The 17,974-nt window shown below is 44.4% G+C and overlaps 1 protein-coding gene across 5 annotated transcripts in view; it reads left to right on the plus strand.

The window, feature by feature from the left end:
- LOC142651276 (uncharacterized) overlaps positions 1 to 17,974 on the plus strand; it is a 290,189-nt gene that overhangs the window by 230,087 nt on the left and 42,128 nt on the right. For all 5 annotated transcript variants that reach the window (XM_075825742.1, XM_075825741.1, XM_075825743.1 and 2 more), the window contains 2 exons: positions 5,406 to 5,601; positions 5,700 to 5,901. In XM_075825742.1, coding sequence (XP_075681857.1) covers positions 5,406 to 5,601; positions 5,700 to 5,901 — 398 coding nt within the window. The remainder of the gene's footprint in view (positions 1 to 5,405; positions 5,602 to 5,699; positions 5,902 to 17,974) is intronic.

Raw genomic sequence — 17,974 nt, forward strand, 5'->3', positions numbered from 1 at the left:
ATAGATCCTCTATACCACACCACACAAGAGAGCTGACAGATCCTCCATACTACACCACACAGGAGAACTAACAGATCCTCTATACTACACCACACAGGAGAACTAACAGATCCTCTATACTACACCACACAGGAGAACTTACAGATCCTCTATACTACACCACACAGGAGAGCGAATATCTCCTCTACACTACACCATACAGGAGAGCTGACATCTCCTCTATACTACATCACACAGGAGAGCTGACAGATCCTCTATACTACACCACACAGGAGAGCTGACAGATCCTCTATACTACACAGGAGAGCTGACAGATCATCAATACTACACCACACAGGAGAGCTGATAGCTCCTCTATACTACACCACACAGGAGAACTGACAGCTCCTCTATACTACACCACACAGGAGAGCTGACAGACCCTCTATACTACACCACACAGAAGAACTGACAGATCCTCTATACTACACCACACAGGAGAGCTGATAGCTCCTCTATACTACACCACACAAGAGAGCTGACAGATCCTCTATACTACACCACACAGGAGAACTAACAGATCCTCTATACTACACCACACAGGAGAGCTGACAGATCCTCTATACTACACCACACAGGAAAGATGTCAGATCCTCTATACTACACCACATAGGAGAGCTGACAGATCCTCTATACTACACTACACAGGAGAGCTGACAGATCCTCTATACTACACCACACAGGAGAGCTGACAGATCCTCTATACTACACCACACAGGAGAGCTGACAGATCTTCTATACTACACCATACAGAGCTCACAGCTACTCTATACCACACCACACAGGAGTGCTGATAAATCCTCTATAATATACCACACAGGAGAGCTGATATCTCCTCTACACTACACCATACAGGAGAGCTGACCGCACCTCTTTACTACACCACACAAGAGAGCTGACAGATCCTCCATACTACAACACACAGGAGAGCGGATATCTCCTCTACACTACACCATACAGGAGAGCTGACATCTCCTCTATACTACACCACACAGGAGAGCTGACAGATCCTCTATACTACACAGGAGAGCTGACAGATCCTCTATACTACACCACACAGGAGAGCTGACAGATCCTCTATACTACACCACACAGGAGAGCTGACAGATCCTCTATACTACACAGGAGAGCTGACAGATCCTCTATACTACACCACACAGGAGAGCTGACAGATCCTCTATACTACACAGGAGAGCTGACAGATCCTCTATACTACATCACACAGGAGAGTTGACAGATCCTCTATACTACACGGGAGAGCTGACAGATCCTCTATACTACACAGGAGAGCTGACAGATCCTCTATACTACACCACACAGGAAAGCTGACAGATCTTCTATACTACACCACACAGGAGAGCTGACAGATCCTCTATACTACACCACACAGGAGAGCTGTCAGATCCTCTATACTACACCACACAGAAGAGCTGACAGATCCTCTATACTACACCACACAGGAGAGCTGATAGCTCCTCTATACTACACCACACAGGAGAGCTGACAGCTCCTCTATACTACACCACACAGGAGAGCTGACAGCTCCTCTATACTACACCACACAGGAGAGCTGACAGCTCCTCTATACTACACCACACAGGAGAGCTGACAGATCCTCTATACTATACCACACAGGAGAGCTGACAGATCCTCTACACTACACCATACAGGAGAGCTGACATCTCCTCTATACTACACCACACAGGAGAACTGACAGCTCCTCTATACTACACCACACAGGAGAGCTGACAGACCCTCTATACTACACCACTCAGAAGAACTGACAGATCCTCTATACTACACCACACAGGAGAGCTGATAGCTCCTCTATACTACACCACACAAGAGAGCTGACCGCTCCTCTATACTACACCACACAGGAGAGCTGACCGCTCCTCTATACTACACCACACAGGAGAAGTAACAGATCCTCTATACTACACCACACAGGAGAGCTGACAGTTCCTCTATACTACACCACACAGGAGAGATGTCAGATCCTCTATACTACACCACATAGGAGAGCTGACAGATCCTCTATACTACACTACACAGGAGAGCTGACAGATCCTCTATACTACACCACACAGGAGATCTGACACATCATCTTCACTACACCACACAGGAGAGCTGACAGATCCTCTATACTACACCACACAGGAGATCTGACACATCATCTTCACTACACCACACAGGAGAGCTGACAGATCCTCTATACTACACCACACAGGAAAGCTGACAGATCCTCTATACTACACCACACAGGAGAACTGACAGAGCCTCTATACTACACCACACAGGAGATCTGACACATCCTCTTCACTACACCACACAGGAGAGCTGACAGATCCTCTATACTACACCACACAGGAGAGCTGACAGATCCTCTATACTACACCACACAGGAGAGCTGACAGATCCTCTATACTACACCACACAGGAGAGCTGACAGATCTTCTATACTACACCACACAGAGCTGACAGCTACTCTATACCACACCACACAGGAGTGCTGATAAATCCTCTATAATATACCACACAGGAGAGCTGATATCTCCTCTACACTACACCATACAGGAGAGCTGACCGCACCTCTTTACTACACCACACAGGAGTGCTGATAGATCCTCTATACCACACCACACAAGAGAGCTGACAGATCCTCCATACTACACCACACAGGAGAGCGGATATCTCCTCTACACTACACCATACAGGAGAGCTGACATCTCCTCTATACTACATCACACAGGAGAGCTGACAGATCCTCTATACTACACCACACAGGAGAGCTGACAGATCCTCTATACTACACAGGAGAGCTGACAGATCCTCTATACTACACCACACAGGAGAGCTGATAGCTCCTCTATACTACACCACACAGGAGAACTGACAGCTCCTCTATACTACACCACACAGGAGAGCTGACAGACCCTCTATACTACACCACACAGAAGAACTGACAGATCCTCTATACTACACCACACAGATCCTCTATACTACACCACACAAGAGAGCTGACAGATCCTCTATACTACACCACACAGGAGAGCTAACCGCTCCTCTATACTACACCACACAGGAGAACTAACAGATCCTCTATACTACACCACACAGGAGAGCTGACAGATCCTCTATACTACACCACACAGGAAAGATGTCAGATCCTCTATACTACACCACATAGGAGAGCTGACAGATCCTCTATACTACACTACACAGGAGAGCTGACAGATCCTCTATACTACACCACACAGGAGAGCTGACAGATCCTCTATACTACACCACACAGGAGAGCTGACAGATCTTCTATACTACACCATACAGAGCTGACAGCTACTCTATACCACACCACACAGGAGTGCTGATAAATCCTCTATAATATACCACACAGGAGAGCTGATATCTCCTCTACACTACACCACACAGGAGAGCTGACCGCACCTCTTTACTACACCACACAAGAGAGCTGACAGATCCTCCATACTACACCACACAGGAGAGCGGATATCTCCTCTACACTACACCATACAGGAGAGCTGACATCTCCTCTATACTACATCACACAGGAGAGCTGACAGATCCTCTATACTACACCACACAGGAGAGCTGACAGATCCTCTATATTACACAGGAGAGCTGACAGATCCTCTATACTACACCACACAGGAGAGCTGACAGATCCTCTATACTACACCACACAGGAGAGCTGACAGATCCTCTATACTATACAGGAGAGCTGACAGATCCTCTATACTACACCACACAGGAGAGCTGACAGATCCTCTATACTACACCACACAGGAGAGCTGACAGATCCTCTATACTACACAGGAGAGCTGACAGATCCTCTATACTACATCACACAGGAGAGTTGACAGATCCTCTATACTACACCACACGGGAGAGCTGACAGATCCTCTATACTACACAGGAGAGCTGACAGATCCTCTATACTACACCACACAGGAAAGCTGACAGATCTTCTATACTACACCACACAGGAGAGCTGACAGATCCTCTATACTACACCACACAGGAGAGCTGTCAGATCCTCTATACTACACCACACAGGAGAGCTGACAGATCCTCTATACTACACCACACCACACAGGAGAGCTGATAGCTCCTCTATACTACACCACACAGGAGAGCTGACAGCTCCTCTATACTACACCACACAGGAGAGCTGACAGCTCCTCTATACTACAGCACACAGGAGAGCTGACAGATCCTCTATACTATACCACACAGGAGAGCTGACAGATCCTCTACACTACACCATACAGGAGAGCTGACATCTCCTCTATACTACACCACACAGGAGAACTGACAGCTCCTCTATACTACACCACACAGGAGAGCTGACAGACCCTCTATACTACACCACTCAGAAGAACTGACAGATCCTCTATACTACACCACACAGGAGAGCTGATAGCTCCTCTATACTACACCACACAAGAGAGCTGACCGCTTCTCTATACTACACCACACAGGAGAGCTGACCGCTCCTCTATACTACACCACACAGGAGAACTAACAGATCCTCTATACTACACCACACAGGAGAGATGTCAGATCCTCTATACTACACCACATAGGAGAGCTGACAGATCCTCTATACTACACTACACAGGAGAGCTGACAGATCCTCTATACCACACCACACCACACAGGAGAGCTGACAGAAGCTGTTTTGTTTTTTTTCTGTCCTAGAACTGTCTCTTTAGCAAAAATAAAAAAAACAAATATGGCAAACTGAGATGTGTGAACAAGCAGTTTTGAAAAAACTCATTCACATATTGTAGCAGATTTTCAGTGCAGAAAACCCCCCAAAAAAATCTGACACATCAGAACCTGGTATAAATGTAAACAAGGAATGTATCCATTCACTTACAACAAGCAGACATTTTTGAATCTGTGAGGAATTAAAATACCAACCATATTAGAAAGTAGCATTATACATTTACATACATAGAACCAGAAAACCCTTTTTAGTTGGTCAGTGACTGGCATGTAGAGATAAGCACAGTCTGCCATGCATTGAACGGTGGGGAAGATGTATTAAGCAAATTGTGTCAAATTTATTATGTATTTTAGACACTTTTTACGCCTCACTAAACTGTTTGAAAAGTGGCTAGAACAAAGGGTGTGGCTAAGAGTAATAAAAGTGTGCCAAATTGATTGATGATTTGCACCCTTTTTTGGAGCAAAATCTCTTTACTGAGATTGCAAACTTGCAAAAAAAATAACAACCAAAAGTTCTCCAACACCAATTATAAGCAATAAGCCATCTTCAATAATCTTAAATGGACACTATTTTTTTATTACATAATAACAAGCAATATTTGTGTACACAGGTCTAGTAAGCAACATGGCCACTGTACCTCAGATGTTGTTCACCATATTCCGTATCACGCTGGTTGATGACTATAATTTCGGAGACATGTACGCTGTAGATCCCGTCATGGCCTATATACTATGTGGAACATTCCTAGGTGTCTCCTCCATCCTCTGTATCTTGCTCATAGCGCTGCTTGCTGATACATTTCAAAGGTACTGTATGGATAATCCTGATCTTTGTTTACCTGACCCCATTTTCTCAGCATCAGTCCATATAATGAAAAAATATTGAGTTTTATCTTCTGTTGTAGGGTCTACGATAATGCAACAGCAAATGCGGTCATGCAACAGGCAACTATGCTGCTACAGATAGAAGAAAACCTCAGCAAAAAGAATAAATCCAATTTTGGGAACTACATGTATAGCAGCTGCGCCCCGCTGTCCCTTTTCTATGACGATGACCTCACAACGGATCAAGATGACGATCTAAAAAAAGTCACTATTCAAATTAAGGTAAATTCCTGCATCAACAGGTGCCATGGCCGTGCTGTGGATGATTTTGCAGATTGTGATTAGCCTCAGCTTGTTTGCTGGGGCGACTTCCTTTTAAAACCATATGGGCAGAACAGTTTTACTTTAACCACATTATTACTTTAACTAGTCCCATCTAAAGATTTCAATTGATGCTCCATCTTTGGCTACTCATTGGCTATATGAGTGAACCTGGACACCCCCTGCTGAGCCATTCATCAGAATCTGATTTAAATGATAAAATGCTGTCTGCTGCCACTAGGGGGCGCTCACTGCATATAGATTAATTATAGAGTTCAATCTGAGCTGTATAAATCCCTATGAAGTGAGCTCCCCCTAGTGGTGGCTGCATGCAGACATAATTTTATCGTGGAACTCTTTGACTGTTTACATGAAAGCAAGGGATTTTGATCTTTGTATCAGAAAAAAATATCTCTGACCTCCATAAAGAATTCTGAAACTATTTCGATTAAATATACCTAAATTATAGGATCCTAAACTACCTCCATTAACCCCTACAACATCCCAAACCACCAGGAATATCAGGTAGGAACCAGAGTTACCAGTTGTCAGTAATTTCCCAGACATTCAGTATAATGGGGGAGGCACATTTTGCCATCTCCATTGTGGGTACCAGCTTGCTTGGAAACTTCCATTCATACAACCTTCTACCATTGAAGTGAATAGAAAAAGGCTGTAATACTATGAACCACCGCTACAAGTTTGTCGGCGATTCACAGTGTGAGCAGTGACTAGAATGAAGGAGAAGCAGCGCTCATACGAGCGCTGTGGCACCTTCAAAACAGCTAATCGGCGGGGGTCCCGGCAGTGGGACCCTAACTGATCAGATATTGATGGCCTAGCCTAAGGATAGGCCATACATTTTTAGGGACTGGACATCCCTTTTAAAAGGGTTTCCCAGCCATTAGAAATTGATGGCCTATCCTCAGGATAGCCAATAATATCTGATTTGTGGGGTTCCGACTCCTAGCCGTATGAGCTCTACTTCCCTTACATTCCTTATCTGCTCGTACTGTGAATCGCCGACACAGTTTTAGCGGAGGTTCACAGTATTACAGCCTTCCTCCATTGAAGTGAATGGGGGAAGGCTGTAATACTGTGAACCACCGCTACAAGTGTGTTGGCTATTCACAGTACGAGCAGTGACAGTAATGAAGGGGAAGCAGCACCGAAGCCCCTTTACAACAGCTGATTGGCAGGGGTTACGGGAGTTGGACTTCCACCGATCAGATGTTGATGGCCTATCCCAAGAATAGGCAATCAATTTCTTATGACTGGACAACCTCTTTAATTATGTCATATGTTTTGTTCTTTTAACTGCTACTCCAGTTACAGGAGAGTTCTGCCCCATTTGTCACAATAATGCCTATACACATGCCTATATTCGGGATCCGTATCATACAGATCAGGGGCATAACTAGGAAAGACTGGGCCCCATAGCAAACTTTTGACTTGACCTCCTGCCTAGGTGCCACACGCAGCCCCCTTATAGATGGTGCCCCCTGAAGATTGTGCCATACAGCCCCCCTGTAGACATAGCTATACAGCCCCCCTGTAGAAAGTCACACCCCAATTGTAGATAGAGCCCCCCACCTCCCCGTGTAAATAGTGCCATACAGACCCTCCTGTAGATATCGCAATAAAGCCCCCCTGCTGTAGATCGCGCCATACAGCTCCCCCTGTATATAGTGTCACACAGCCCCCCTTAGTAGATAATGCCACACACAGACCCCTGTAGATTGCGCCACACACAGCCCCCTGTAGATAGCGCCACAGCCCTCCCCCTTGTAAATAGTGCCATACAGCCCCCTAGTAGATTGTGCCACACAGCCCCCCCTTAGTAGTGCCACACAGCCCCCCTTAGTAGTGCCACACAGCCCCTTGTGTATAGTGCCACACAGCTCCCCCTTATGTATAGTGCCACACAGCTCCCCCTTGTGTATAGTGCCACACAGCCCCCCTGTATAGTGCCACACAGTCCCCCTAGTATATAGTGCCACACAGCCCTCCCTTGTATATACTGACACACAGCCCGCTCCCTTGTAGGTAGTGCCACACAGCCCCCTGTAGATAGTGCTACACACAGACCCCTGTAGATTGCACCACACAGCCCTCCCCCTTGTAAATAGTGCCATACAGCCCCCTAGTAGATAGTGCCACACAGACCCCCCCCCTAAGTAGTGTCACACAGCCCCCTCTTGTGTATGGTGCTACACAGACCCCCTTGTATATAGTGCCTCCCTGCTCCCCCCTTGTGTGTATATATAGTGCCACCCTACTCCCCCTCCTTGTATATAGTGCCGCCCTGCTCCCCCTCCTTGTATACAGTTCCACCCTGCTCCCCTTCCTTGTATATAGTGCCACCCTGCTCGTCCCTTGTATATAGTGCCACCCTGCCCCCCTTGTATATAGTCCCACCCTGTACCCCCTTGTATATAATGCCACCCTGATCCCCCCTAATATATAGTGCCACCCTGCTACCTCCCCTTGTGTATAGTGCCACCCTGCTCCACCCCTTGTATATAGTTTCACACAGCCCCCCCCCCCCCAAAAAAATATATTGTACTTACCTTGCCCCCTTCCCACGACAGACTGAGTACTGCACAGGCTCCGGACGGGACACATGCGCAGGCCAGAGTGATGCGGTGAAATCGTCACGCCGGCCTGTCCAGGGAGTCTTCCCAGCAGGCATAACGTGGCCTGCAGCTTATAATATTCATTTGTATCTACATCCATAGGACGCAGATACAAGTGAATGTGGCTGTCGCTAGCACCAGTGCCCTCCGATAAATGTTAGGGGCCGGGCAGCAGGCCCCGTAGTGGCGTCGCAACTGCTGTAGCAGCCATAACGGGTGGCACAGGCCCCCTCCTGCCACGGGTCCTGTAGCAGCAGCTACAGCTACTACAGCGGTAGTTACGCCACTGATACAGATCCAGAATACGGTCTTCATAGTATATTGTAAGCCCATACTGTACCTTTATGGGCCTCCATGTTTTCATTGTTCCATCACATGCCCTATTATTGAGAATATTGTACCTCTCAGAGGCATCACACACCAGCACAGGGAATACTTACAGGTACAGCAGAGCCGTAGTGCAGTCCATGCACTGCCGTATGGGTCCATGCACATGTCAGTGCCAAGTGCAGAGTCCTATGAGCTGTGTTGGGTCTAGTTTGAATTAGCAGTTTTATCACAATTCTTTTTTATATGATGAAGAAATGTTTTTCACTTGTGATTAAACAGTAATTTGCAATCCTATTATTATATACACGGAGCTAACTGTAAAAAAACAGCTCCCTTGTTATAGAGTAACAGTGCCACACAGGATGAGTGAAATCGGCGAGACCAATGTTTTCATTTAGCACCGGGGAGATTGGGCATATGGGAAGATGAAAGCATTTGACACACAGAGAATCTGGGAAACAACATGTTGAAATCTTCTCCGATTGTGAACGCCTTGGAGATTATTCAAATTGTACTTCAAAGAGACTTTAATTAACTTCTAAACAGAAGCCAAACCACGGGTGACACAATTTGACAGAGTTGTGTTATACTTCTTTTTTACCCCTTTTTTTAACATCTGCAGCGTGATCCCACTGTTGCATAGTCAAAAGTATACAATTTGTGCTCCTCTAGCTATTGTAGTACTGCAAGCCACAGCAGGTAGTCACATAATAGCCATTGAGTTTAAGGGTATGTCCATCTTTGCTTTCATATGTATATACAGTGTATATAAAAAGTCTACACACCCCCTGTTAAAATGCCAGGTTTTTGTCATATTACAAAATCAGCCCGAGATGGATCATTTCAGATCTTTTTCCACCTTCAATGTGACCTAGAATCTCTACAATTGTATTGAAAAACAAACTGAAATCTTTTAGGGTGGAAAAATAAAGAACAAAAATAATGTGGGTGCATAAATATGCACACCCTTAAACTAATACTTTGTTGAATTACCCTTTGACTTTATGACAGCATTCAGTCTTTTGTTGATTTGAAGGTATGCTTTGGGTCGTTGTCGTGCTGAAACAACGTTGTCCTCTTCATTTTCAGCTTTTTAGCAGAGGCCTGCAGGTTTTGTGCCAATCTTGACTGATATTTGGAACTGTTCATAATTCCCTCCACCTTGACCAAAGCTCCAATTCCAGCAGTGGAAAAACAGGCCCAAAGCATAATGCTGCCTCCACCACGCTTTACTGTGGGTATGGTGTTCTTTTGGTGATGTGCAGTGTTGGCTTTACGCCAAACATACCTTTTGGAATTATGGCCAAAAAGTTCAACCTTGATCTCATCAGACCATAACACATTTTCCCACATGCTTTTGGCAGACTTGTTGTAAGTCTTTGCAAAACATAGCTGGGCTTGGATGTTTTTCTTTGTTAGAAAAGGCTTCGGTCTTAACCGACAGCCCAGACATATGAAGAATACGGGAGATTGTTGTCACATGCACTACACAACCAGTACCTGCCAGAAAGTCCTGCAGCGCCTTTAATGTTGCTGTAGGCCTCTTGGTAGCCTCCCGGACCAATTTTTGTCTTGTCTTTTCAACAAGTTTTGAGGGATGTCATTTTCTTGGTAATGTCACTGTTGTGCCAAATGTAATCCACTTCTCGACGATCGTCTTCACTGTATTCCATGGTATATCTAATGCCTTGGAAATTCTTTGGTATCTTTCTCCTGACTGTTGCCTTTCAAAAATCAGATCCATTTGATGTGTTGTAAGCTCTTTACGGACCATGGCTTTTGCTGTCACCTGCAACAAAGAAAATGTCAGGAAAATCCTAATAGCACAGCTGAACTTTATATGGGGTTACTCAGAATCACTTTAAATAATGGCATCTGTGTATTGACTACTATTTAAAGGAGTTATCCACCTTCTGACAACTGATGACCTATATTATTTAGGTTCTAAAATATATTTGACCTGCCTGAACTTTTTTTCCGTGTTTTTCGCCCGAGGCCATTGAGGACTGCGGGCGTAAAACGCTTTTTCTGCCTCCCAGCCGATCAGCTGTTTTGAAGGGACCGCGATTCTCGTATGATCGTTGCTTCCCCTTCATTTCCTTTACTGCTCACACTGTGAATCACGGACACACTTGTAGCGGCGGTTCACAGTATTACAGTATACACTTGAATGGGAAAAGGTGGTAAAACTGTGAACTGCCGCTACAAGTGAGTCTGCGGTTCACAGTGTAAGCAGTAAAGGAAATGGAGGGGAAGCAGCGCTCGTACAAGGACTATGACCCCTTCAAAATAGCCGATCGACGGGGGTGCCGGGTGTCGGACCCTGACTGATCAGATATTGTGGACTGGAAACGTCACAACATCTGTAATGGTCATATGGTGTCAGCGAACCAGCTTTGGAATTTTTTCCATATTTTTTAAAAAAAAGTTAAATATATCTATTTTTTTTTTACACAATATGGAAGCCCAATATGTTCTGAGAAAAACAAGACCAAATACATATAGGTTGGAAAAATAATAGAACAACAATTTGCTTTTAAATTGGCACATGGCTAAAACTTAAAAATGGGCCTGGTCAGGAAGGGGGGTAAAGCTCCTGGTCAGGAAGTGGTGAATGGGATTTTAAAAAAAAGTAACAAAAAAATAAATAAATAAAAAAGTTTAAAAAAAAGTAAAACACACAGACAATGCTCGTATGCTCAAAATTCTCCTCTGAGGTTTATTCCCAAACTCAACTACAATACTATCATTCAAAAGGGTTTTAGGCTTGAGGTTCACCAATCAGAGCCAATGTGAGAATAACTCTTATTCTGCCAATAACATAACATGAGAATATTTCAAATGCATTATTATAATTCTTCATTAAAATGCTGACATCAGAATTGCACCTGGAGGCAGGCATACAATAGAGTGGTGTTAGCGGTTCTTTCCCATAGAGGGAATACATAAGATTAAGAGAAATAGTTGCACTTTATGTCTGGGTGTTCAGCCAGACAGCCATTTGAAGGACATAAGAATAATACACAATAAGGCCTCATGCACACGAACGTATAAACGCCCATAATTACGGGCCCATGGACTTCTATTGGCCACGGGTACCTCCCCGTATGCTTACGGGAAGGTGCCCGGGCCATTGAAAAATATAGAACATGTCCTATTTCAGGCCGTAATTACGGTACTGGCTGGCCGCTGGCCCATAGAAGTCTATAAGGCTCCCGTAATTACGGGTGGCTATGTGTGTGCACCCGGAATTACGGGAGAGTTGCTAGGCGACATCAGGGGATAATCACTGTCCAGGGAGCTGAAAGAGTTAACTGATCGGCAGTATCTCTTTCAGCACCCGGGACAGTGACTACCGCTGGAGTTAATAGTATTAAAAGTTAACTTACCTGCTTCTTCCTCCAGTCCGGCCTCCCGGGATGACGTTTCATCCCATGTGACTGCTGCAGCCAATCACAGGCTGCAGCGGTCACATGGACTGCCGCGTCATCCAGGGAGGTCGGACTGGATGTCAAAAGAGGGACGCGTCACCAAGAAAACGGCGGGGGTACGTATGAACTTCTTTTACTTACAATCTCTGCGTTCCGCTGTGGAAACTCTGCCCGAAATGGCTGCCCCTTCTCTCTATCCACCACTGATAGAGAGAAGGGGCTGCCGATTAGTGCAATGCAATTTTGCAGAGAAAACAGGTTCGTAAATACGGGTGGAATACGGGTCGAATACGTGTGACCAAGGACCTGTATTTACGCCAGTATTTACGGGAGGAAGAAAATACGTTCGTGTGCATGAGGCCTAATAACATATTTTTGCAGACTCAAGCAGAACTATGTAGAGGAAAAGTCATTAGAAAATGGAGACTAAATATCTTCATAATTCGTCATGCTTGATAATTCATAATGTAATTTAATATAGAGAATATAAGCAAATTGACCATCCACCACACCCTACGCTAAATAAAAACAAAATACCTTCTTATATTAGGTATCTAAACGACCGTAATAACCTGAAGAATTAATTAAATAGGTTATTTAGCGTGAAACATGAACGGGATAAAAAATAAACAAGAAAAACTATGCCGAGAATCGCTTTGTCCTATATTCACGCCGTAACAATATTTTTTTTCTACCTCCAAACTGTGAAAAAAATGAATACAATTTCTCCCACATAAAACAAGGCCTCATACAGCCACGCCAATGAAAAAATAAAGAAGTTATGGCTACTGAAATGCAGAGAGGTAAAAACGGAAAAATGTAGCTGGTCATTAAAGAGGCTCTGTCACCAGATTTTCAAACCCCTATCTCGTATTGCAGCAGATCGGCGCTGCAATGTAGATAAGAGTAACGTTTGTTTTTTCCAAAAACGAGCATTTTTGGCCAAGTTATGAGCATTTTTATATTTATGCAAATGAGCCTTTCTTAAGTACAACTGGGCGTGTTTAAAGTTATGTCCAACTGGGCGTGTATTGTGTGTGTTACATCTGGGCGTTTTTACTTGTTTTACTAGCTGGGCGTTGTGACTAGAAGTGTATGATGCTGACGAATCAGCATCATCCACTTCTCTTCGTTACCACCCAGCTTCTGGCAGTGCACAGACACAGCGTGTTCTCGAGAGATCACGCTGTGACGTCACTTCCTGCCCCAGGTCCTGCATCGTGTCGGACGAGCGAGGACACATCGGCACCAGGCGACAGAGGCTACAGTTGATTCTGCAGCAGCATCGGCGTTTGCAGGTAAGTCGATGTAGCCTCTGTCGCCTGGTGCCGATGTGTCCTCGCTCGTCCGACACGATGCAGGACCTGGGGCAGGAAGTGACGTCACAGCGTGATCTCTCGAGAACACGCTGTGTCTGTGCACTGCCAGAAGCTGGGTGGTAACGAAGAGAAGTGGATGATGCATCTAAGTCAATGGGGTCCATCGTCATGCATCGTGGTGTGCAGCATTGTGGCTTCGGTTATAACACAGATGTGAACAGAGACTTACAGAATGCCAATAATGAGAGCAAACGCAATTCCATTTGCACCTGATGAAAAGTAAGTGCTGAGTAGGAATCGATATACAGTCATTATCTATGTATTCGCACGTGTGCACGTGTTCTACTAATCAGAAGAGGACATATGTACAATACTTGTTGGACGGTTGCCTCCCCGGCGTGTAGCATCGTCTCGCCACATCTGTTGTCAGATCGGGCGGGAGAGAGGTGTTGGACAACTCCTTTAATAGACTTACCTCTGTATTTCACCAGCGTCCTCAGTTTTAGGCTGGGTTCACACGACCTATTTTCAGGCGTAAACGAGGCGTATTATGCCTCGTTTTATGTCTGAAAATAGGGCTACAATACGTCGGCAAACATCTGCCCATTCATTTGAATGGGTTTGCCAACGTACTGTGCCGACGACCTGTCATTTACGTGTCGTCGTTTGACAGCTGTCAAACGACGACGCGTAAAATGACTGCCTCGTCAAAGAAGTGCAGGACACTTATATACATTATATGCGGGACACTTATATACATTATATGCAGGACACTTATATACATTATATGCGGGACACTTATATACATTATATGCAGGACACTTATATACATTATATGCAGGACACTTCTATACATTATATGCGGGACACTTATATACATTATATGCAGGACACTTATATACATTATATGCAGGACACATATACATTATATGCGGGACACTTATATACATTATATGCAGGACACTTATATACATTATATGCGGGACACTTATATACATTATATGCAGGATACTTATATACATTATATGCAGGACACTTATATACATTATATGCAGGCCACTTATATACATTATATGCAGGACACTTATATACATTATATGCGGGACACTTATATACATTATATGCAGGACACTTATATACATTATATGCAGGGCACTTATATACATTATATGCAGGACACTTATATACATTATATGCGGGACACTTATATACATTATATGCGGGACACTTATATACATTATATGCGGGACACTTATATACATTATATGCGGGACACTTATATACATTATATGCGGGACACTTATATACATTATATGCGGGACACTTATATACATTATATGCGGGACACTTATATACATTATATGCGGGGCACTTCTATACATTATATGCGGGACACTTATATACATTATATGCGGGACACTTATATACATTATATGCGGGAAACTTATATACATTATATGCGGGACCCTTATATACATTATATGTGGGACACTTATATACATTATATGCGGGACACTTATATACATTATATGCGGGACACTTCTATACATTATATGCAGGGCACTTATATACATTATATGCGGGACACTTATATACATTATATGCAGGACACTTATATACATTATATGCGGGACACTTATATACATTATATGCGGGACACTTATATACATTATATGCGGGACACTTATATACATTATATGCAGGACACTTATATACATTATATGCGGGACACTTATATACATTATATGCGGGACACTTATATACATTATATGCAGGACACTTATATACATTATATGCGGGACACTTATATACATTATATGCGGGACACTTATATACATTATATGCAAGACACTTATATACATTATATGCAGGACACTTATATACATTATATGCGGGACACGTATATACATTATATGCGGGACACTTATATACATTATATGCAGGACACTTATATACATTATATGCGGGACACTTATATACATTATATGCAGGACACTTATATACATTATATGCAGGACACTTATATACATTATATGCGGGACACTTATATACATTATATGCGGGACACTTATATACATTATATGCAAGACACTTATATACATTATATGCAGGACACTTATATACATTATATGCGGGACACTTATATACATTATATGCGGGACACTTATATACATTATATGCGGGACACTTATATACATTATATGCGGGGCACTTCTATACATTATATGCGGGACACTTATATACATTATATGCGGGACACTTATATACATTATATGCGGGACACTTATATACATTATATGCGGGAAACTTATATACATTATATGCGGGACCCTTATATACATTATATGCGGGACACTTATATACATTATATGCGGGACACTTATACACATTATATGCGGGACACTTCTATACATTATATGCAGGGCACTTATATACATTATATGCGGGACACTTATATACATTATATGCAGGACACTTATATACATTATATGCAGGACACTTATATACATTATATGCAAGACACTTATATACATTATATGCGGGACACTTATATACATTATATGCGGGACACTTATATACATTATATGCGGGACACTTATATACATTATATGCAGGACACTTCTTTGGACGTAATTTGAGCAGTTTTTCATTGAATTCAAAGAAGAACAGCTCTAAATTATGGCCGTCAAAGATGCCTCGCAAAATGGGAGGACGATCAATTACGTCTGAAATTACGGAGCTGTTTTCTCCTGAAAACAGCTCCATAATTTCAGTGGTATCGGACGCTGCCGTGTGCACATACCCTTACAGTCACAACCAAGATGATCTGCCGTCAGATTTTCAAGGACAAATGCTAAGCAATGATTCCAATGTTTTCCTAATTAACACTTAATTAAGAAATTAGCCAAGCTCAGATTAATGCTGGAAAAGTGTGTGATGACTCAATCCAAGTCAGCTGGCCTCTGAGTTGATCCTCATCTGTAGCTAAAGGTTGAAAATATTTTTTATTATATTATACTTTTCTCTTCTTCTTTGACAAGATGACTAACATCCACTTTGGAAAGCCATTTGGTCATAAGTTTAAGGCTGGATTTACACGAGCACATTACGTCCGTAATGGACGGAACGTATTTTGGCCGCAAGTCCCGGACCGAACACAGTGCAGGGAGCCGGGCTCCTAGCATCATAGTTATGTACGAAATTTCACAGTGTTTATGCTTATTTGGAACCCGGCCTTAGCGTAGGAACACACTAGGTGGATACGCTGCATAAAACTACACAGCTTATCCACCCTGGAACCTGCAGAGAATTCCGTCCGAAAAACCGCACCAAATTGTGGTGTGGTTTTTCGGGTGGCAATGTATTGCGGAAATCCACAGCCCCCTGTAGGTGATGCCACACAGCCCCCTGTAGGTGATGCCACACAGCCCCCTGCAGGCGATGCCACCCTGCCCCCTGTAGGAATACCACCCTGTCCCCTGTAGGTAATGCCACCCAGCTCCCTGTAGGTAATGTCACCCAGCCCCCTGTAGGTAATGCCACCCAGCCCCCTGTAGGTAATGCCACCAAGTCCCCTGTAGGTAATGCCACCAAGTCCCCTTTAGGTAATGCCACCAAGTCCCTTGTAGGTAATGCCACCAAGTCCCCTGTAGGTGATGCCACCAAGCCCCCTGTAGGTGATGCCACACAGCCCCCTGTAGGTGATGCCACACAGCCACCTGTAGGGATGCCACCCTGCCCCCTGTAGACGATGCCACCCTGCCCCCTGTAGGCGATGCCACACTGCCCCCTGTAGGCGATGCTACCCTGCCCCCTGTAGGTAATGCCACCAAGTCCCCTGCAGGTAATGCCACCAAGTCCCCTGTAGGTGATGCCACCAAGCCCCCTATAGGTGATGCCACCCTGCCCCCTGTAGGTGATGCCACCCTGCCCCCTGTAGGCGATGCCACCCTGCCCCCTGTAGGCGATGCCACCCTGCCCCCTGTAGGTGATGCCACCCTGCCCCCTGCAGGTGATGCCACCCTGCCCCCTGTAGGTGATGCCACCCAGCCCCCTGTAGGTGATGCCACCCAGCCCCCTGTAGGTGATGCCACCAAGTCCCCTGTAGGTGATGCCACATAGCCCCCTGTAGGTGATGCCACACAGCCCCCTGTAGGTTGCACCCATCCCCCCCTTCCAGGAGAAGTCACTGACTTCAATGTCCATATATGGACAGTGTAGTCACTGACTTCTCCTGGAGAGGAATTCCCTGCCACAGGTCGGGAATTCCACTTCAAAAGTGAGTGACTTCGCTGTGTCCATATATGGACAGTGTAGT

This window comes from Rhinoderma darwinii, chromosome 5 (genome assembly GCF_050947455.1).
Source record: "Rhinoderma darwinii isolate aRhiDar2 chromosome 5, aRhiDar2.hap1, whole genome shotgun sequence".
NCBI lineage: Eukaryota > Metazoa > Chordata > Amphibia > Anura > Rhinodermatidae > Rhinoderma > Rhinoderma darwinii.